This window comes from Pristiophorus japonicus, chromosome 2 (genome assembly GCF_044704955.1).
Source record: "Pristiophorus japonicus isolate sPriJap1 chromosome 2, sPriJap1.hap1, whole genome shotgun sequence".
NCBI lineage: Eukaryota > Metazoa > Chordata > Chondrichthyes > Pristiophoridae > Pristiophorus > Pristiophorus japonicus.
In genome coordinates, this window is record NC_091978.1 from 276,205,161 (window position 1) to 276,228,924 (window position 23,764).

Genomic DNA, 23,764 nt, shown 5'->3' on the forward strand with positions numbered 1-23,764 from the left:
TTCTTTCGAACATCTCGGGTAATGCGCACTTCTTGATGGGGGGCATGGGCAGGCGGTAATGTGGAAGGCCCAGCTTGGGCCTCTTCAGAGGCTGGTCTGGGGATTGGAGTGGGAGTGGCAGTTGATTCTGTCAATGGCCACGGGGTCTGGGCGTGTTCCCTTATTGCAGCAGCTAACGCCAACATTCCCTCCCTCATGTGCCATGAAAGTTTCTCGACTACTTGCAACATTTACTCCCTCATGTTCACCGACAGTGTATCAGCTACCTGCGACATTCCCTCTCTCATGTTCACCAACAGTGTGTCAACTACCTGCAACATTCCTCTGTCATGTATCAGCTTCCTGCGACCTTCCTTCCCTCATGTGCACCGACATTGTATCAGCTGCCTGTGACATTCCCTCCCTCAAGTGCCTGGACAGTGTTCTCATTTCTCGTGAGAGTGTTGTTACTTCTCCCGACAGTCCCGATACCTTATCACCCACCCCACTGATGGTGTCCAGGAGTGATCACATAAGGTCAATGCTCTCCGCACTCATTACCATCAGCTGAACCACATCTGTTAGATCCTGCACCTCAGGAGAGTGCTGTCGAGCTCTCCTTCCCCTCCTCACCCTGGGTGTGGCTCGCTGCGTCCCACTGGGACCCGCAGCCTCGGACTGTGAGAAACCATGGAATGTCCCAACACTCGTACCACTCAGGAAAGGGCCTGACACCTCAATGGATGGCACCTACACCTCCTCCAGAGTGAGTACAACAGGGGGGGCTTCATCCATCACCTCCCCCTGCCCCTCCCCCTCGCCTTCCCCCATGCTCTTGGTCTGGAAGGTGAGATTGGAAGATGTTCTCCTCCAGGCTCGTCCGCGTCTGAATCTTCTTCTGCATTGGCTTTAGTCGAGTCAGGGTTGGCCTCAAGTTAGCAGCAGAGGAGGGGGAAATGTGGCATGAGTAGGCTCACACAGCACAGGCAGCATGCTCATTTGAAGGACCACGATGAATGATAGCACATTGCATCAACCGAAGCGTAGCTGATGGAGATATCCCCATGAACCAAAGCATGGCTAGCCTATGCAGTACTGAACATTTAGCAAAGTTAGACTGTGGAATTTGCAGGATGTGCCCTCTCTCTCGAGTGTAGGCCCTGCTTGTGCCGTGGTGATTGCTTTTCTTGAGGCAGGACCCATCACAGCAGCGACCCTCTCTTCCAAGGGTGTCAGTGGTTGCAGATTTGCCGGGCCTTCTCCTGTTCGAGTTGTTTCCCTTTTGTTGTGTGCCACCTTCCTCTGCAAAGATGAAAATGTAACTTTTTACAGAGGGAGTCTTTCTGCTGGGTGGGACATACAGATGGTCACATTTACAATTGCAATTCCAGTAAATAAATGAAAATATTACTTACACTAACTACTTGACCAAGGTCCTGCCACTTCTTTTTGCACTGGCCTCGGGATGGTCACCATTGCACAGTAATCTTCTGCAAGTTGGTTCCAGCGTTTCTTCATTTCGTTTGGTGAAACTTTTATGTGACCTCTGTTGGTGTCCAGCTCATGCTATCTGGCCTCAATTACAGTAACTAGTGCCTCCACTTTATCCTGTAAGAAATTCTTGGTCCTTGAGCCATGTTGCATATTGTATTGCAACTCTGATTTTTCCACTTCGAATTAAAGTTCTCACAAACAACTGACTTTTAAAAAATGGCTGAATGTAGACCGGGAGCTGTACTGGGCATGCGCGCCCATAGCGGTCACGTAAAAAATTTTTTTTTTTTTTCCACACACGCGCAGAAGGGCGGCATCATTTTTTCGGTACAGAAATTAGGCTCCACCATCACCCCTCCTCCACCAAAGCTAACGGACAGGCTGCGTAATGCCAATTTCAAAAAATAGAACGAGGAAATTTGAAAGTTATTTTTTTGGAGTAGTCCGGACCAAAAAAAACCAGGCGTAACTCTTTAAATCTGCCAAAAAACGGCACTGGAGAAAATTGAGCCCTAGATCTTTAGAAACATAGAAAATAGGTGCAGGAGTACGCCATTCGGCCCTTCGAGCCTGCACTACCATTCAATATGATCATGGCTGATCATGCAACTTCAGTACCCCATTCCTGCTTTCTCTCCATACCCCTTGATCCCTTTAGCCGTAAGGGCCACATCTCACTCCCTTTTGAATATATCTAACGAACTGACCTCAACAACTTTCTGTGGTAGCAAATTCCACATGCCCACAACTCTCTGAGTGAAGCAGTTTCGCCTCATCTCGGTCCTAAATGGCTTACCCCTTATCCTTAGACTGTGACCCCTGGTTCTGGACTTCCCCAACATTGGGAACATTCTTCCTGCATCTAACCTGTCTAAACCCGTCAGAATTTTAAACGTTTCTATGAGATCCCCTCATTCTTCTAAATTCCAGTGAATATAAGTCTAGTCAATCCAGTCTTTCTTCATATGTCAGTCCTGCCATCCCTGGAACCAGTCTGGTGAGCCTTTGTTACACTCCCTCAATAGCAAGAATGTCTTTGCTCAGATTAGGAGACCAAAACTGTACACAATATTCAAGGTGTGGCCTCACCAAGGCCCTGTACAACTGTAGTAAGACCTCCCTGCTCCTATACTCAAATCCTCTCGCTATGAAGGCCAACATACCATTTGCCTTCTTCACCACCTGCTGTACCTGCATGCCAACTTTCAATGACGTATATACTATGACACCCAGGTCTTGTTGCACCTCCCCTTTTCCTAATCTGTCACCATTCAGATAATATTCTGCCTTCGTGTTTTTGTCACCAAAGTGGATAACCTCACATTTATCCACATTATACTGCATCTGCCATGCATTTGCCCACTCACCTAACCTGTCCAAGTCACCCTGCAGCCTCTTAGCATCCTCCTCACAGCTCACACTGCCACCCAGCTTAGTGTCGTCTGCAAACTCAATTGTTACACTCAATTGTTTCATTTAAATCATTGATGTATATTGAAAATAGCTAGGGTCCCAGCACTGAGCCCTGCGGCACCCCACTAGTCACTGCCTGCCATTCTGAGAAGGACCCGTTTATTCCTACTCTCTGCTTCCTGTCTGCCAACCAGTTCTCTATCCACGTCAGTACATTACCCCCAATACAATGTGCTTTAATTTTTCACCCCAATCTCTTGTGTGGGACCTTGTCAAAAGCCTTTTGAAAGTCCAAATACACCACATCCACTGGTTCTCCTTTGTCCACTCTACCAGTTGCATCCTCAAAATATTCTAGAAGATTTGTCAAGCATGATTTCCCTTTCATAAATCCATGCTGACTTGGACTAATCCTGTCACTGCTTTCCAAATGCGCTGCTATTACATCCTTAATAATTGATTCCAGCATTTTCCCCACTACCGATGTCAGGCTAACTGGTCTATAATTCCCTGTTTTCTCTCTCCATCTTTTTTAAAAAGTGGGGTTACATTAGCTACCCTCCAATCCATAGGAACTGACTCAGAGTACATGGAATGTTGGAAAATGACCACCAATGCATCGACCATTTCTAGGGCCACTTCCTTAAGTACTCTGGGATGCAGACTATCAGGCCCTGGGGACTTATCGGCCTTCAATCCCATCAATTTCCCTAATAGCATTTCCTGACTAATAAAGATTTCCCTCAGTTCCCTCAGTTCCTTCTTCTCGCTAGACCCTCGGTTCCCTAGTATTTTTAAGAGGTTATTCGTTTCTTCCTTAGTGAAGACAGAACCAAAGTATTTATTTTGTCTGCCATTTCCTTGTTCCCCATTATGAATTCACCTGATTCTGACTGCAAGGAACCTACATTAGTCTTCATTAATCGTTTTCTCTTCACATATCTATAGAAGCTTTTGCAGTCAGTTTTTATGTTCCCTGCAAGCTTACTCTCATACTCTATTTTCCCCCTCCTTTGTCCTCCTCTGCTGAATTCTAAATTTCTCCCAGTCTACAGGTTTGCTGCTTTTTCTGGCCAATTTATAATGTTCTTCCTTGGATTTAACACTATCCCTAATTTCCCTTGTTAGCCACGTTTGAGCCACCTTCTCCGTTTTATTTTTACACCAGACAGGGATGTACGATTGTTGTAGTTCATCCGTGTGATCTTTAAATGTCTGCCATTGCCTATCTACCGTCAACCCTTTAAGTATCATTCGCCAGTCTGTCCTAGTCAATTCACGTCTCATACCATCGAAGTTACCTTTCTTTAAGTTCAGGACCGTGGTCTCTGAATTAACTGTGTCACGCTCCATCTTAATGAAGAATTCGACCATATTATGGTCACTCTTCCCCAAGGGGTCTCGCACAACCAGATTGCTAATTAATCCTCTCTCATTACACAACACCCAGTCTTTATCTAGACTTGGCCACCATAAGTAATTGCATGCAAAACTCTTGGTCAAGCACATTCCCAGGTGCTGGTCATGAGATCTCCAAATAATTTGGATCTAAACTTATTTGGGATAACTACTCCTGCTCCTCGCATGATACACTCTTTATCCACTAATAATTCATTCCTACGAACGAAGTATGGATGTATGTCTTGCTTTGGCCACATTACACTCGGTCCCTTCATCCAAATCATTAATATAGATTGTAAATAATTGAGGACCCAGTACCGATCCCTGCAGCACCTCACTAGTCACTGTTTGCTAACCGGAAAATGACCCATTTATCCTGACTCTCTGTTTGATGTTAGTTAGCCAATCCTCTATCCATGCTAATATATTACCCCCAACCCTGTGAACTTTTATGTTGTGCAGTAACCTTTTATGTGGCACCTTATCGAATGTTTTCTGGAAATCCAGAAGGTTCACAAGGTTGATTTCAGAGATGAAGGGGTTAACTCATGAAGAAAAGTTGAGCAGCCGCTACTCTTTGGAGTTTAGAAGAATGTGAGGTGAACTCATTAAAACATATAATTTACTGAGGTGGCTCGACAAGGTAGATGCAGAGAGGATGTTTCCCCTCGTGGGGGAAGCTAGAATTAGGGGGCATAGTTTAGAATAAGTGGTTGCCCATTTCGAACTGAGATGAGGAGGAATTTCTTCTCTCAGAGGGTCATAAATCTATGAAATTCTCTGCCCAAGAGAGCGGTGGAGGATGGGTCATTGAATATACTTAAGGTTGAGATAGACAGAATTTTGAATGATAAGGGAGTCAATGGTTGTGGGGAGTGGGCAGGGAAGTGGCACTGAGCCCATGATCAAATCAGCCATGATCTTATTAAGTGGCGGAGCAGGCTGGAGGGGTCAAATAGCCTACTCCTGCTCCTATTTCTTATTTATGTATTCCCTGGAACGTAAAATGTTACGGGTAATTTGATCGAGGTTTTCAAGATATTAAGGGGAACTGATAGGGTAACATAGAAACATAGAAAATAGGTGCAGGAGCAGGCAATTCGGCCCTTGGAGCCATTCAATATGATCACGGCTGATCATGCAACTTCAGTACCCCACTCCTGCCTTCTGATCCCTTTAGCCATAAGGGCCACATCTAACTCCCTTTTGAATATATCCAACGAACTGGACTCAACAACTTTCTGTGGTAGAGAATTCCATAGGTTCACAATACTCTGCGTGAAAAAGTTTCTCCTCATCTCGGTCCTGGATGGCTTACCTCTTATCCTTAGACTGTGACCCCTGGCTCTGGACTTCCCCAATATCAGGAAAATTACTCCTGCATCTAACCTGTCCAATCCCATCAGAATGTTTTATGCTTCTATGAGATCCCCTCTCATTCTTCTAAATTCCAGTAAATATAAGCCTAGTCGATCCAGACTTTCTTCATATGTCAGTCCTGCCATTCCTGGAATCAGTCTGGTGAACCTTCGCTGCACTCCCTCAATAGCAAGAATGTCCTTCCGGAGGCCAAAACTGCACACAATACTCAAGGTGTGGTCTCACCAAGGCCCTGCACAACTGCAGCAAGACCTCCCTGCTCCTATACTCAAATCCTCTGGCTATGAAGGCCAACATGCCATTTGCTTTCTTTACTGCCTGCTGCACCTGCATGCCTACTTTCAGTGACTGATGTACCATGACACCCAGGTCTCATTGCACCTCCCCTTTTACTAAACTGTCACCATTCAGATAATAATCTGCCTTCGTGTTTTTGCCACCGAAGTGAACAACCTCACACTTATCCACTGCATCTGCCATGCATTTGCCCACTCACCTAACCTGTCCAAGTCATCCTGCAGCCTCTTAGCATCCTCCTCACAGTTCACACTGCCACCCAGCTAAGTGTCATCTGCAAACTTGGAGATATTACATTCAATTCCTTCATCTAAATCATTAATATATATTGTAAATAGCTGGGGTCCCAGCACTAGTCACTGCCTGCCATTCTGAGAAGTTCCTCGAGCTGCAGCCACTTACTGCAGATGTGGTCGCCGTTGACCTCAATGGGGTCAATGAGCTCCCACATGCAGCAGCAGTAACACATCGCCTGCCCTGCCATCACTAATGTATTTAATTAATTAAGTTTTCAAGTTTTGTTTTTAATCCAAGCTCTTAATTTAAACCAATGTCCCAGAAAAGAGAGAAACACTCACCACCCAATCACTTCCCTGCCTACCTGTGACATCACACTTTGATTTGGATTCTTTTTACTTCCTATCTTCCCAGGGCAGTTGGTGCTGTTCTGGCTGGCTGCTTGCCGCTCCTCCCAATTCTCCCACTCGCTCTGCCTTTATGCTGCTTGCCGCTCCTCCCAACTCTTGCGTTGTTTTAGCCTAGTTTGTGTAATCTCTCCTCGTAATTTAACTCCTGGAGTTGGGGTATCATTCTAGCAAAGCTACACTGAACTCCCTCCAAGGCCAATATATCCTTCCTAACGTGTGGTGCCCAGAACTGTTCACAGTACTCCAGGTGTGGTCTAACCAGGGCTTTGTATAGCTGTAGCATAACTTCTACCCCCTTGTATTCTAGTCCTCTAGATATAAAGGCCAGCATTCCATTAGTCTTTTTGATTATTTTCTGTACCTGTCCATGACATTTTAATGATCTATGTACCTGGACCCCCAAGTCTCTTTGGTCCTCCACTATTTTTTAGCTTTTCACCATTTAGAAAGTATCCTGTTTTATCCTTTTTAGGTCCAAAGTGGATAATCTCACATTTGTCGACATTGAAATCCATTTACCATAGCTTTGCATGTTCACTTAATCTATCAATATCTCTTTGTAATTTTATGCTTTCCTGATATTCCTGGTGTATTTCTGCCACCTATCTTTATATCATCGGCAAATTTGGATATGTGGCTTTCTAGCCCATCATCTAAGCCATTAAATAGTGAATAGTTGAGGCCCCAACACAGATCCCTGCGGAACACCACTCGTCACATCCTGCTAATTAGTTTACCTGCCCCTTATCCCGACTCTCTGTCTCCTGCCACTCAGCCAATTTATTAGCCAGGCCAATAATTGGCCTTCAATTACATATTACCAGTCTCTTATCAGCGACTTTCTCAAATGTCTTCTGGAAGTCCATATAAATAACATCCGTAGACATTCACCTGTCCATTACTTTAGTCACCGCTTCAAAAAATTCAATCAAGTTTGTCAGCCTGAACTCACACTGTCTAAGATCTATAGGCTGGATTTTCAGTTGTCTAACGCCTTGGCGGCCAGAGAAGGCATTAATGGGAGTGTAAGAGGTTACCGACAGGGAGCGCAGTGTTTAGCACCCCGATCGAAAATTCATTCGAAGCCCAAAGAGGGCGCAAACCAGTAATGCCTGGTTGCTGACGATCACTCCAATCATGACGTATTCCTGGTGCAACGCCCACACTCGCACCCGGTCGGAAAATTAGGTGCGGCCACCTCATTTATCAGCCGCCAAGAACAACGTTTGGAAAAACAGTCGGTACAGGCTTGTAGAGTCGTTAACTGGTGGCTACTTAAAGGGACGCAGAAGGGCTTCCCTCGGAGGTCACAGTCAGTGCAACATTTACCCACAGCACGGTGGTGAGCCTCTGAGTTTGCAGCGGCAGACAGACATACCAGTTCAGCTTGAGAGAAACTTCTTTCTAAAACTTTAATGGATGCATTACAATGCCGTGTCTTTAAGACGCGGCTTTTCCTGGGATCTGAATCTTAGTTCGGGGCATGCGCAATGACTCGGTTAAATTTAGCGCTGGCATTTTCGTAGCGTCACCCCAGCTCTGGTATGCAACGGCTGATTTAGCGGCCCTGTCAGCTCTTTGACCGATTCTGATGGATTTCTGACTGGGAGGCACAAACTTTTTCAAGGCACTAAAAGTGCTGTTCCGCCTCGATTAACGCCACAGCAGAGGTGCAACCGAATTTCTCCAATTATGTTTCTGCACCCCCAGATCTCTCTGATCTTTCACTGTACGAAGAGTCTTAGCGTTTAGGGTATACTTCCTTTCATTGTTCTTTTTCCTCAAAAAAGTACCACTTTACATTTATTTGCACTGAACTGCATCTGCCGCCTATCTGCGCACTCCAAGAATTAATCTCCTACTACAATCCCTTGCATTCTTCCTCAGTTTAGCATGCCCCCAAAACTGGTATCATTGGCAAACATCAATGTCACTCCCCTTGTGCCCATCCGCAAATCAGTTCCAAAGGACCCAGCCCAGACACCTAGGCATACTACTAAACACAGACAATCAATCTGCACAGTTTAAACACTGTTTTTTGGTCATCAAAGCTACCTTTTCACCTTTAAAAGTATCACTTGTCTCTGCCCCATATCTCCCCTACTGGTGCCAACTTCACTTCAGTGAATATACTGTCCACTAGTGAGATGTATTTCTAAAACGTTGATACAAGGTCTTCTCAGAATTCAGATGAACAGCTTCACCTTGGACTGACATCAGATTAGCTCATGTTGAACTGCAAGCGTAAATTTTAACTTGTTACGCAGTTATTTGTGATGGAGAAGGAGATAGACAAAAAAGTACATAACTTAATCCTGGGTTTCATATCGACAATAAATACTCACCCTAGATATGCATTTATGCTATGGACACTTGCTGGAAAAGGACTCCCGTTATCCATGTCTATGATGCCTTCTTCTTTCAGCAAATCTTTCTGGCAAAAAGATAAAAAGGTGGATACAATCCATCATTACTAGCTGTAAGATGAGTCCTCTTTAGCCCCAATTATGGATTGAATTACATTTGTGCACCCTAATTCAATTATCTCCTGCCCTCTAACCACATTTCACCTAACGACTGCACTTCGTTATGAATTCCCGATTGATTCTGGTAGTTGCAAAGAGTACAGAAAAATATAAACATTCTCCAATTTTGGTATGAAGAAGCAACAGATTTCGCTGCACTAATGCGTGCTGCTGCAGCACTGATTTGATATAGTTAACTCTGCATTTCTAAATTCACTCTGAGCAATTTAAATTAGCTCTAACAAAGAAAGCCCCAGAAGAGAAGCTACCTCTGCATTACAACAGTGACTATATATTAAAAGTACTTAATTGCCTGTCATCATCATCATAGGCAGTCCCTCGAAACGAGGATGACTTGCTTCCACGCCAAAAAAGGATGAGTTCACAGGTGTTTCAATGAAGGACCTAATATTCCAGGTCCTGAACTACATAGTGTAGGGTGGAAATGCTTGTGAGTGGATTTTTGTAACTTTGCAGATGACACTAAGATTAGTGGGAAAGCGGGTTGTGTAGAGGACACAGAGAGGCTGCAAAGAGATTTAGATAAGTTAAGCGAATGGGCTAAGGTTTGGCAGATGGAATACAATGTCGGAAAATGTGAGGTCATCCACCTTGGAAAAAAAACCAGTAAAAGGGAATATTATTTGAATGGGGAGAAATTACAACATGCTGCGGTGCAGAGGGACCTGGGGGTCCTTGTGCATGAATCCCAAAAAGTTAGTTTGCAGGTGCAGCAGGTAATCAGGAAAGCGAATGGAATGTTGGCCTTCATTGCGAGAGGGATGGAGTACAAAAGCAGGGAGGTCCTGCTGCAACTGTACAGGGTATTGGTGAGGCCGCAACTGGAGTACTGTGTGCAGTTTTGGTCACCTTACTTAAGGAAGGATATACTAGCTTTGGAGCGGGTACAGAGACGATTCACTAGGCTGATTCCGGAGATGAGGGGGTTACCCTATGATGATAGATTGAGTAGACTGGATCGTTACTCGTTGGAGTTCAGAAGGATGAGGGGTGATCTTATAGAAACATTTAAAATAATGAAAGGGATAGACAGGATAGAGTCAGAGAGGTTGTTTCCACTGGTCGGGGAAACTAGAACTAGGGGGCACAGCCTCAAAATACGGGGGAGCCAATTTAAAACCGAGTTGAGAAGGAATTTCTTCTCCCAGAGGGTGGAATTCTCTGCCCAAGGAAGCAGTTGAGGCTAGCTCATTGAATGTATTCAAATCACAGATAGATAAATTTTTAACCAATAAGGGAATTAAGGGTTACGGGGAGCGGGCGGGTAAGTGGAGCTGAGTCCACGGCCAGATCAGCCATGATCTTGTTGAATGGCGGAGCAGGCTCGAGGGGCTAGATGGCCTACTCCTGTTCCTAATTATTATGTTATGTTCTTATGGTGGCCGTTGAACACCAGCCACCACACAGGCTTGACAGAGCTAGGTCTTGGTCCAGTGGCAAGGATTAACCAAGACGACTGGAGACCTGCTCTGCTGCACGGACCTAGTGCGCACACATAACGCATTGTGGGCTGGCCCGTGCTGCCCCTGGGCTCACGCCTCTTCTGGCCCCGAACTCGCACCTCTCCTGGGCCCCGATCACGTCCCTCTACAATCTCTCGCCGCTCCTTCGTCACAACCTCGCTGTTCCTGTTGTATCTGCCCACGTTCCAATCACCGTCCTGAACCTTTATGACGTCCCTCTTCGTTGCCGTTGCCCTCCTGCACCAGCTCAAGATATAGCTTGCAGTGGTACGCCGCCTCGCTGCCCATGGCCGCCGCTCACCGCTCCTTTTATGGCCCCGACCTGACGCTGATGATCTCTCACAGCTCGGGGCCACCAAGGTCTGGCTGTAAAGTACTTTGGGACATCCAGAAGTTGTAAAAGGTGCAAAATAAACGCAAGTTATTTCTTTCTTTAATTGTAAGGGAATCAATTTCAATGTAAAATTAAATTTAAAATCTATAATAATAAATATTGTCGTAGATATTTAAGATTTAGTACAAATTGTAATTCCCCTGAAGGTCCATCATTTCAGGTCTCGCTATTCCACTGCTGGAACTCTAGACCCCTTTAAACCTGGTCACAATGTTTTTAATCCTTTAATTATAGTTTACTCCTGCCATTTCCAATTCAATTTTGTGTGAAAAAATTGAATTATCTGGTGATTCAAATTAAACATTTTAAATAAAACATCACAGGAGGCGTTTTGTACACAATAAAAATTCAAATTAACAAATAATTTAAATTAAGTAACTTCAAATGAACTAGATCAATACTGGCAGATAGATAATTAGTATAGGAGGAAGGAATCAAATAGACCTATGGTACAGTGTGCTGAGGGAAGATCCAGAGGCTGCAGTGGATAAATCTATGAAACTATTTGCAATTAGTGGATTTACAAAGTTACCAGTGAAGCATACAGTATAAACTAATTCTCAAGAGCTATCCAGATGCATATGAGAGAGAGAGAGAGTCTCTGAAAAGGGGATGAGCATTTTGGGATAGAACCGCCACTTTTTTTGCATGCTTAATGCCCACTTAACGCCCATTTTACCATTGAAATGACGTATAACGCCAATATCGCCCATTTTGGCACAAAATGGAAACTGGTAGGCATTTTTCGGCAACTTATCAACAAGCGTTACTTTCCCCATGTTCTTAACGCCGAGAAAAAATATTACCGCCCGCCCACTTTTTCGGGGCGGAATCAACAGAATGGACGAATTCAACGCCCATATTATCGCCCAGCATTACTTTCCGCACGGATTTAACACCGAGATTCAATAATACCACACGCCCACTTTTTTTTGTCGAAAAGAGCATATTTACCGAAACTAGTGACCATGAGATCGCCCAGCGTCAATTTCACCACCTCGCACACATATCACCCACAATATCGCTCGCCCAAAAAACCACCCATAAAAAGTGGAACTAACCGGAACTAATCACAGCGTTATGGATGCCATGTTCTAGATCACATGTCGCGTCCTTTAAACGGCTGCTGTGCTTCAACTTCAGCGGAGTTCGGATGTACTCTGTGTTGTGTATGGAGAAAGAGTCAGACTGAATACTGTGAGCTCAAAGTAAAGTGTGAACTTAGTCTTTTATTGCAGGTCTCCAGAGTGCCTCTCCAACCCGTGAAGCCTCCTTAAATACCTGTGCTCCCAAAGGATTATGGAATTCCTTCGGAAGCCAGGGAATGAGCCCTCTGGTGGCTGTACAGAGTAAATACAAGTCCACATATATAACATTCCCTCCCAAAGTCAATAGTGTAACTATTTACAATGTGAGTCGATCGAGGGCCCTTCTTGTCCTGGTTGATCGTCTCGGTGTGAACGCTGGTGTTGTTGAGTCATATGTTGGATCCTTGCTGGGCTGCTGTGCAGCTGGCCTTGCTGGGCTGCCTGGTGTGTTGGGCCCTGCAGGGCTGCTGTGGATGATGGATTCTGCTTCGGGATCAACCATGGTGCCAGTTGCCACTGTTGTGTATGTTGGGGGATCAAAAAAGGTCGGGTCCAAGTGGCTTGCTCAGGATAGTCCGTGAATCTGAGTTTAATTTGGTCCAAGTGTTTCCGGTGAATGAATCCATTTGAAAGTTTGACCTGAAACACCATGCTCCCCTCTTTGGCCACAACAGTGCCGAGAAGCCACTTGGGACCTTGTCCATAATTTAATACACAAAGAGGATCATTGATTTCAATCTCACGTGACACATTTGCGCTATCATGGTATGCACTTGGTTGAAGCCGACTGCTCTCTCCCTGTTCATGTAGATCAGGGTGAACTAACGAGAGCCTTGTCTTATGTGCTCTTTTCATGAGCAGGTGGGATCCCAATGAGTGAGTGGGATCTCGTGCGGTAACTAAGCAAGAGTTGGGATAGGCGAGTCTGCAGCGAATCTTCAATTACCCTCTTCAAGACTTACTTGATGGTTTGCACTGATCTCTCTGCTTGATCATTGGACGCCGGTTTAAACGAGGCAGATGTGACATGTTTGATCCCATTACGGATCATGAATTCTTTGAACTCAGCATTGGTAAAACATGGCCCGTTGTCGCTCACCAGTTCATCAGGTAAGCCGTGAGTGGCAAACATGGCCCGTAGGCTTTCAGTAGTGGCAGCGGACGTGCTAGCCGACATTATCTCACATTCAATCCACTTGGAGTCTACAACCACAAGGAACATTTTACCCAAGAACGGGCCTGTATAGTCGACGTGTACCCTAGACCACGGTTTGGAGGGCCAAGACCATAAACCTAGCGGCATCTCCCTGCTTAACTGCGAGTATGTATTACATCTGTGAACGCAGGACTCTAAGTCCGCATTGATACCGGACCACCACACGTGGGATCTGGCTGTCGCATTTATCATTACGATGCCTGGGTGGGTACTGTGGAGGTCACTGATGAAGGTGTCTCTGCCCTTCTTGGGGACCACTACTCGATTGCCCCATAGAAGGCAGTCTGCCTGTATAGACATTTCATCATTGCGCAGCTGGAACAGCTTTATCTCTTCCTGCATTTCCATTGGGACACTGGACCAGCTCCCGTGAAACACACAGCTTTTGACTAGAAATAATATGGGGTCCTGGCTTGTCCAGCTTTTGATCTGCCGGGCAGTGATGGGTGATTGCTCACTCTCAAATGCTTCCATAACCATGGCTAGATCTGCGGGCTGCGCCATTTACACCCCCGTGGTGGGCAATGGCAGCCTACTGAGAGCATCTGCGCAGTTTTCTGTGCCTGGCCTGTGGCGGATAGCGTAGCTGTATGCGGACAATGTGAGCGCCCATCTCTGGATGCGGGCCGATGTGTGGGTATTTATCCCTTTACTCTCGGAAAACAGGTATATAAGTAGCTTATGGTCAGTTGCCAATTCGAATTTTAGCCCAAACAGGTATTGATGCATTTTCTTTACCCTATAGACACACACTAACGCTTCTTTTTCAATCATGCTGTCGGCTCCATCAGCCTTAAACAGAGTCCTGGATGCATAAGCAACCAGTTGGAGCTTCCCGAAATCATTAGCTTGTTGCAATACACACCCGACGCCATATGACGACGCATCACATGCTAGTACCAAATGCTTACATGGATCATACAACACAAGCAATTTGTTTGAGCATAACAATTTTCTCGCTTTTACAAAGGCATTTTCTTGGCTTTTGCCCCAAACCCATTCGCCCCTTTTCATAGTAAGACATGTACTGGTTCAAGCAGGGTGCTGAAACCCGGTAAGAAGTTCCCAAAGTAGTTCAGGAGTCCCAGAAACGACCGCAGCTCGTGGCCTTGGTGCCTCCGTCTTCGCGTTAGTGGACCTGATGCCGTCCGCCGCAATCCTCCTTCCCAAGAACTCCAATTCAGGTGCCAGGAAAACGCACTTCGAGCGTTTTAATCTGAGCCCCACGTGGTTGAGTCGACTAAGAACCTCCTCCAGGTTCTGCAGGTACTCGACTGTGTTCCAACCTGTGACCAAGATGTCGTCCTGGAAGACCCCGATGTGCGGGACTGACTTCAGTAAACTTTCCATGTTTCTCTGGAATATCGCCGCCACTGATCGGATTCCAAACGGGCATCTGTTATAAACAAAAAGACCTTTGTGCGTGTTGATGCAGGTGAGGGCCTTTGATGATTCCTCCAGCTCCTGCGTCATGTAGGCTGAAGTCAGATCCAGCTCCATGAACGTCTTTCCTCCCGCCAGCGTTGCAAACAGGTCGTCGGTCTTTGGTGGTGAGTATTGGTCCTGCGGGGAGAAACGATTGATAGTTACTTTGTAATCGCCACAGATTCTGACGGTGCCGTCTCCCTTGAGGACTGGGACAATAGAACTGGCCCACTCGCTGAACTCGATCGGTTAAATGCTGTCCTCTCTTTGCAGCTGGTCGAGCTCGATCTCTAGCCTTTCTCTCATCATGTACGGTACTGCTCTCGCCTTGCGATGGATGGGTCGCGCCCCCGGAATTAGGTGGATCTGCACTTTTGCTCCTTGGAATTTCCCGATGCCTGGTTCGAACAGCAAAGGAAATTTGTTTAAGACCTGGGCACACGAAGTGTCGTCAGCGGGCGATAGCGCTCGGACATCGTCCAAGTTCCAGTGTAACTTTCCCAGCCAGCTCCTGCTGAGCAGTGTGGGACCATCACCCGGTACCACCCAGAGTGGTAGCTTGTGCACCGCTCCATCATAGGAGACCTTTACGGTAGCACTGCCGATAACAGGAATCAGTTCTTTCATTGTAAGTTCTTAGTTTTGTGCGAACTGGAGCTAAGATTGGCCTTGAGGCCTTGTTCCACCACAACCTTTCGAAAGTCTTTTTGCCCATAACGGAGTGGCTCGCGCCCATGTCCAGCTCCATTGACACCAGGAGTCCATTTAGTTCAACATTCAGCATTATCGGGAGACAATTCATGGTGAATGTGTGCACCCCATGTACCTCTGCCTCCTCTATCTGAGGCTCTCGTTGTCATGATCCTCCATGGATCTGTCCTCCTCTGCAATATGGTGGTTTGCAGGTTTAACAGGCTTTGCAGCTCGCCTGCACATTCGTTGGAGGTGTCCCATTGTTCCACAGCCCTGGCAAACGTACTCTTTGAATCGGCATGAATGGAAACAACGATCACCCCCGCAGCGCCAACAAGGTGTTAATGGCCTAGCATTCATCACCCTTGATGGTGGACGCTGAGTCATCTGCGGACGTGCAGCTGCAGGTATGTGTGGCCTGCCCTGTACGTTACGATTCGAAAACAACATCACTTTGTTCACAGTACTTGTAGCAGCACTTGTGCGCTGAGAGATTTGCTTCGTATTGTCACTTGTGGCAATGAACGCCTGGGCTATCGCTATGGCCTTACTCAAGGTTGGGGTCTCTACAGTCAAAAGTTTGCAAAGTATGGTTTCGTGGCCAATGCCAAGTACGAAAAAGTCACTGAGCATGTGCTTCAAATGTCCTTCAAATTCGCAATGTCCTGCAAGGCGTCTTAGCTCGGTTACATAATTCGCCACTTCCTGGCCTTCAGACCTTTTGTAGTTGTAGAACCGGTACCTCGCCATCAGAACGCTTTCCTTCGGGTTCAAATGCTCTCGGACCAGTGTGCACAAATCGTTGTACGATTTCTCCGTGGGTTTCGCTGGAGTGAGCAGATTCTTCATGAGGCCATTCGTTGGTGCCCCGCAGATGGTGAGGAGGATCGCCCTTCATTTGGCAGCGCTCTCTTCCCCATCTAGCTCGTTGGCCACGAAGTATTGGTCGAGTCGCTCCACAAAAGTTTCCCAATCATCTCCCTCCAAAAATTTTTCCAGGATGCCCACTGTTCTCTGCATCTTTGGGTTCGCTATCTGTATCTCGTCACCAGTTGTTGTGCATAAAGAAAGCATCAGACTGAATAGTGTGAGCTCAAAAGTAAAGTGTGACCTTCATCTTTTATTGCAGGTCTCTAGAGTGCCTCTCCAACCTGTGAAGCCTCCTTAAATACCTGTGCTCTCAAGGGATTATGGGATCCCTTGGGACTCCAGGGGATGAGCCCGCTGGTGGCTGTACAGAGTAAATACAATTCCACATATATAACACTCTGCAGGTCGTTGGAGTTGATTTGAACATCTGTAAAAACATCTTGACCATATTGTGACCGATTGGAATTGAAGCGGTGTCTTCGCCAGGATATTCCTTGATTGTGACCAATCGGTGGAAAACAGAGAGCTACTGCAATGGGGCCTGTCCTTTCTCACCCTCTCTTGCTGACCAAATACATGCAGCTGACTCGACATCGCCGAAGGAACGCTCCACTGCATTATGTGCCCAATGTAAGACGTGACAGACAGATGAGGAGGACCAGACATTACACCCCCCGCAAGTACAAGGAGAAGCATTCCTACCTCGACTTGCCCGACACCACCTGCCTTCGGAGACTACGCTTCCACAAAGAGGTTATCACTGAGGTATGCCAGCTGATAAGGGGAGATCAGCAGCCTGCCAGCACCATCAGTAATGCACTGTCCGTCGAAGTCAAAGTCATCGCGGCACTGTTGTTCGACGCCTCAGGTTCATTTCAGGCCACAGCTGGCGACATTTGAGGACTTTCTCAGCATGCCACACATTGCTGAATTAGACAGGCCACTGAAGCCCTGTATGCACACAGGAGGGACTTGATTAGCTTCCTTATGACCAGGGAGGCACAGAGCGAGAGGGCTCTTGGATTCTCCAGAATTGCAAACTTCCCCAAGGTGCAGGGAGCAATAGACTGTATGCACATCGTGATGCGGACACCTTTTCAGGAAGCAGAGGTTTTCAGGAACCGCAATGGATTCCATTGTCCAATTGGTTGTCGACCACCAGCAAATTATACTGGCAGTGAATGCTCAATTTTCAAGGCAGCATCCATGATGCTCACATCCTGCGTGAGAGCACTGTATCTGACTTGTTTAACAATGAGCCACAAGGTCAATGCTGGATGCTTGGTGACAAAGGATATGGCCTCGCCACCTGGCTGATGACCCCCTGCGTAACACCCACACCGATGCTGAGAGGTGATACAATGAGAGCCATAGAGCCACTCGCAATATCGTGGAGAAAACCATTGGAGTACTGAAGCAGCGCTTTAGATGCCTGGATCACTCAGGAGGCGAGTTCCAATACCACCCTGAGCAGGTAGCTCAATTTGTGGTGGTGTGCTACATGCTGCACAACTTGGCTATCAGGAGGGGACAAGAATTGCCTGATGAGTCTGGCAGTCAACCTCACCAGAGAGAAGAGGACAACGAGGAGGCAGACGCTGACATCGGCCCAGACAATCAGGCTGACGCTGAAGCCATACTCTCGCCCTCCCTGTAGACCGCATGAAAGGGCCCATGGTGGCATGATAGCTGCAAGAGCCTTATGTCAGGAGCTCATCAATGATCGCTTTGCCTGGAAGAACGCTGGTGTTATTTACAAGGCTGTCACACATACATCAATGGTGACAATTGAAGTTTAAGTTGATTGAAGTTAAGTGTGATTATACCCTTTGATGTTAAGGAATCACCAGCATGTAATGGTGCAGCTATCTGAGCCAATGTGCTACAAGGTATGTATTAAATAAAAAACATTTAAACCGAACATTAGTCTGAGATCATCAGTATTTCTCTACAAACCAACCCTTTCCCCCCCACCCCCACTTCCCCTCCCCACCTCCACCCCTTCCACGTCCCCTTCTGACTCCAAGCCATTGGCTGAGGAGGTCCTCAGGCGATGCTTCATTTGGGGGGGGGGGAGTGGGTGATGGCCGAAGAGCTGCTTGGATGGATACAGGAGAGGACTGTCCCGAGATGGGAACGTGACAATGGGGGTACGTCACCTTGGGGTGCAGTGCGGCGCTCCAGGACCACCGGGAGCCCTCTGCCACCAGTGTTCCTGGCTACCAGCTCCAGGGCCTCCTCCATCCCTTCCATGTTATATCTTATTTGTTGGACAAAAACTCGGTGCCAACTATGTTCTTGGTGCTTAGTAGGCTTTTTGCTACTGGTGAATCTCCAACGTGCCTCCCACAACAGCCAGACAGGCACACACTACAGCCACACACGCTTTCAGTGCCTCTGAGCTCCCTCTCTCTCTGTCTCCTCTTCTGCGCATGTCATTATGACCCTTGATCTCCTGAATCGCGGGAATCGAGCGTTGCCATGCCGTTGCTAAGGGTGCCCACACTTTACTGCAGAAGGTCAAAAAAATTTAACGCTACCGCCCATTTGATATCGCTCGCGGTAACGCCCATTTTCAAAATGGAAACTAGGTTTTTTGAGAATGAGCGAGAAGCCAGCAATTTGAAAACCCTTTTTTCATGCCCACGCTGGAAATAACGCCCAATTTGGGGCGATAAGGACAAAAGTGGAAGTTCAAGCTCTTTGGGTTTAATGGCCTTTCCTTTTCTAAAAATTATTATGCGACTGGTACTGGACTGATCTGGTGAAACAAAATCATATTCAGCCCATGAAAAACTTAATTTCTTGACTGTATCTGCTATGGCCCATGGCCCATATTTATGATTGCTTATTAGGGCTAATGGCACAGTCCAGATCAGAAATAAGCATTCAGTTGCTCACTTTAATCTGTGCTTTCCTTGGCTTATGCTCCACTAAGGCTAGATTTCATTTATATGGTATGTATTGCACAAATATTCCTTGAAATATCAAGAGCCAGAAAAATAATTTGTAAACTGACAAAGAGCCACAAGTTTATGCTTTCAGGAAAGGAGGAGCCGATTTCTTCAAATGCACAGATATCATGCCAGTTTACTGTATTTTAGAATTCAATCCTTCAATCCAAATGATCAGTGTTTTGTGTTTCCTGAGCAAAATGAGATTGAAATCTTTAGATTATAACCATGATTTGGGAATAGAGAGAAGTGTATCGAAGTTTGCAGATGAAACTAAAGTCGGAGATGTTCCTGTCAAGAGCAGAAAACTGCAAAAGGTAATTTTACAGATTAAGCAAAGGGCAAATAGAAATGTAATGCAACGAGTGTGAATTGGTACACTGTGAATGTAAGAGTGACAAATGGGAATATAATTTAAACAGAAAAGTATGGTAAGGGGTTAGATGAATAAATTGATTTAGGGTCATTAAAAGTTACTCATAGATACAAAATGCGATCAAAAAAGCTAATGGGATGCTGAACTTCATTACAAAAGGTTTAGAATATAAAAGCAAGAAAGCACAACTGCAAATATACAAGGTGCTGGTCAGACCTTGTTTGGGTTTCAGGTGCAGCCCCTGCCTCCAGGAAGAATATACTGGGTTTGGAGAAAGTATGACAACTATTTACCCGTATAATACTTGGGATGCAGAAACTAAGTTGTGTTGAGAGACTTGGCTACATTGCCTGGAAATGACAAGTTTGACGAATGATCTGAATGAGCTGCTTAAAATAATGGCCCTGAAATTCCGTTTTGGCCTTCCCACAGGCATTTTAGAGAAAAAATACGCACCTACCTTAAACTGCTGCCCACGTTCAACTTTCCGATGCTGTGGCCTGAGCTGACTGCGCGTCGCAGCGCGTGCACGTCGACGCGTGCGCAGGCCTACAGCTGGAATCACATGGTTCTGGGCAGCCAATCAGGCAAAGTATCATAGTAATAGGAGTTCCGCAGGATCCTATTACTATGATTGTGATAGAGCCCGAAACACCCAAAACACAGCCCCAAACACCCAAAACACGAATAAAAAATTGAAAATAATTACACTACATTCATTTAAATTAAAGTTATTAATGTCTTAAAAAAAATAATTTCCCGATTTTTAAAAAAGTTTTTAAAAACAAACTTACCATTTTGGGGAGGGTTTTTAATGATAAAATATGTTTTGATAACTTTATTTTTATATGTTTTTTAAAACACTTGCGCCTGTAAAAGTAGGCTATGCGTCTGCGTTTTCAGGGGCAAGATTCTTGAGGACATTTGTAAGCGTAAATATCGGAAATTTCCACTTACAAGTGTCCTCGCTCCCGAGATGCGGCCATCTGTCAAGCCAGAAACTTGGCAGATCGGAAATGCGGTTTCCAGCGCATGCGCATTGCGTGCTGGAAACTGGCATTTCCGATGCCTTCCCGGGTCCGTAGGAACTCCATACGGACCCGGGGAGGCTGGAATTGTTGGCCCAATAAAGTTAGTTAACTAGCTAGATAGGGAATGATTCTTTCATAGAAACATAGAAACATAGAAACATAGAAAATAGGTGCAGGAGTAGGCCATTCGGCCCTTCTAGCCTGCACCGCCATTCAATGAGTTCATGGCTGAACATTCAACTTCAGTACCCCATTCCTGCTTTCTCGCCATACCCCTTGATCCCTCTAGTAGAAGAATCCAGAACAAGGGAACATCAAGCTAAGTTACTTGAAAGTGAATTCATGAAAAGCTTGATACAAATGTTTATGAGAATATGGAACACATTACCCCAGAAGGCCACAGTTGAACAGTGAATTGAGTGGTTTAAAATTTAATGGTAAAATTTAATAGTGTCAGCCGTGGCTCAGTATGTAGCACTTTCGCTATGTGTTCAAATACAGCAAACTTAATGGCCAAACGCCTTACTCTTGGATCTAAGTGTTCGGAGAGCTTGACAATACATTCATTTAGTAATCAAAAACTGTAAATAAATGACAAACAGCTAATTCCTTAACAGTCTTGCCAACTGTTTCTATTAAACTGGGCAACAGTAACCAAAAGATTGATAATCCACCCACTCTAATGAAGTGCTTAAATATTTAAATACAAAACTCAAATACAATTTTCAGATCTTTTATTAATCTGTGACAGTCTATAACTAGTCTCAAATTACAATGCGGAAATTAATTCTAAATGAAGAATATAAACAATCTCATCAGGAAAGGAGAGAGGCAACTGACTCTATTCTGGAAACACTATCTTGCACTGGTTCTGTGAAACCTGGCAGAGATAGGACACAAGATGGGGCCAACCTTAGACTCTATTTGCTTGGAGAAATAAAGGATAAACTTCAATTCTTTGGTTCTTGTTCAGAGGTTAATGGTTTGTGGTCGCCAAGTATCCATCTGAACATCTCGACTAAGGTCAGTTTGCTCATCTGTATTGCCTAGTACTTTATTGTCACTGGATACTGCTCCCTGATCTGAATGATTTCACAGGAACAGAGGTCTCAAGTAACTTTTCTATAAATAAACTTCAAAAGAATTGAGAAAGTACCTGATCAACTCTGGATACATGTTACAATTACAGTGATGGTCTGTCAACCTATCAAGTGAAACACGAGCCAGGATATCCATCAGCCAGAAATAAGCCTGTGGTGTTCCTGCTGTTATGTGTTTCTTTTCGAGCCAAAGGCGCATACCTCATTTAATGATGCAGCTAATAATGTTCTCTAAAAGCAGAACTGAAAGGCATTGCTCCTGGGACAACAGCGCTGAGTGCTGAATTAGCAGAATGCTTTCATCTGCCGTTTGTTAAGAGTTACTAAACTAACGCTTCTTCAGTTTAGTGATGTGTGAAAAAGGCCACCTTTTGCTTTAAACTGTTCAAAATAAGGTGAAAATTATAACATACAATTTTTTTCTAGAACGAGGAAGAAAAACCATTAAAAAACTATACCAATTCCTTGGGCTGGATTTTCGGATGTCTAACGTTTCAATTAGCGGCCAGAGGGGGTGTTAATGGAAGCTTAAGAGATTACCGATCAGGCATGCAGCTTTTAGCGCACCGAATGAAAATTCATGAGAGGCTTATCGGGGGCGCAAACCAGTAGCGCCTGGCTGCTGACAATCAGTGCGATCCTGACGCCAGTCTTGGTGCAATGCCCACGCTTGCACCCCGGTCGGTAAATTAGGTACGGTTGCCTCATTGAGCGGCCGCCAAGGACAACATCTGGAAAAGCAGTTGGTACAGGCTTGCAGAGTTGTTAACCAGTGGCTAAAGGGATGAGGAAGTGCTTCCTTCGGAGGTCACAGTCAGTGCAACTTTTAAAAACAGCATGGCGGTGGCCTTCTGGGGTAATGTGTTCCATATTCTCATAAACGTTTGTATCAAGCTTTTCATGAATTCACTTTCAAGTAACTTAGCTTGATGTTCCCTTGTTCTGGATTCTTCTACTAGAGGAAAGAATCATTCCCTATCTAGCTAGTTAACTAACTTTATTGGGCCAACAATTCCAGCCTCCCCGGGTCCGTATGGAGTTCCTACGGACCCGGGAAGGCATCGGAAATGCCGGTTTCCAGCACGCAATGCGCATGCGCTGGAAACCGCATTTCCGATCTGCTCTAGCAAGGCATTGTGAAAAGACAAGGGCTGTTGGCCATGTCAGTGGCCGATGGAGGAGAGCCCTTAGACGTCAGGGCAGGAGGCCATACCTCCCACGACTTTACCGCCAGCAACGGTCATACCTGCGCTTCCAAAAGGAGGTAGTTACTGAGATATGCCGTCTCCTGCAGGAAGACCTGCAGCCTCACATCGGCACCAGGACTGCGCTGCCCGTCGCAGTGAAGGTCATGGTGGCACTCACCTTCTATGCCTCCGGCTCCTTCCAGGCTACATCAGGGGACATATGCTGCGTGTCAAAATTTGCAGAAAATCGCTGCATCCGTGACGCCACACAGACTCTCTACACCCGTCGAGTAGACTTCATTACCCTCTCGGTGACATGGGAGAAACAGGATGATGGTTTGCCAGGATAGCGGGCTTCCGTGACGCCACACACCACACAGACTCTCTACACCCGTCGAGTGGACTTCATTCCCTCTCGCTGACACGGGAGAAACAGGATGATGGTTTGCCAGGATAGTGGGCTTCCCAAGGGTGCAAGGAGCAATTGACTGCATGCATATAGCCTTGCGAGCACCATTTCAGAATGCAGAGGTATTCAGAAATAGAAAGGGATACCACTCCCTAAATGTGCAGCTGGTGTGTGACCGACCACACGCAGCGCTTCCTCACAGTCAATGCTCGCTAACCTGGAAGCGCACATGATGCCTTTATCCTGTGGAGAGCACTATGCCTCGACTGTTGCAGCCACCACGGGAAGGCCGAGGCTGGCTGCTTGGGGACAAGGGATATGGCCTGGCCACCTGGCTAATGATCCCCCTCTGCAACCCCACCACAGAGCTGGAGGAACGCTACAGTGAGAGCCATGGCGCC

General features: G+C 45.9%; 1 protein-coding gene across 7 annotated transcripts in view; it reads right to left on the reverse strand.

Annotated features, from left to right (window-relative positions):
• Positions 1-23,764, reverse strand: part of lratb.1 (lecithin retinol acyltransferase b, tandem duplicate 1) — a 309,269-nt gene that overhangs the window by 237,470 nt on the left and 48,035 nt on the right. For all 7 annotated transcript variants that reach the window (XM_070871411.1, XM_070871414.1, XM_070871416.1 and 4 more), the window contains one exon: positions 8,957-9,045. In XM_070871411.1, the coding sequence (XP_070727512.1) occupies positions 8,957-9,045 (89 nt within the window). The remainder of the gene's footprint in view (positions 1-8,956; positions 9,046-23,764) is intronic.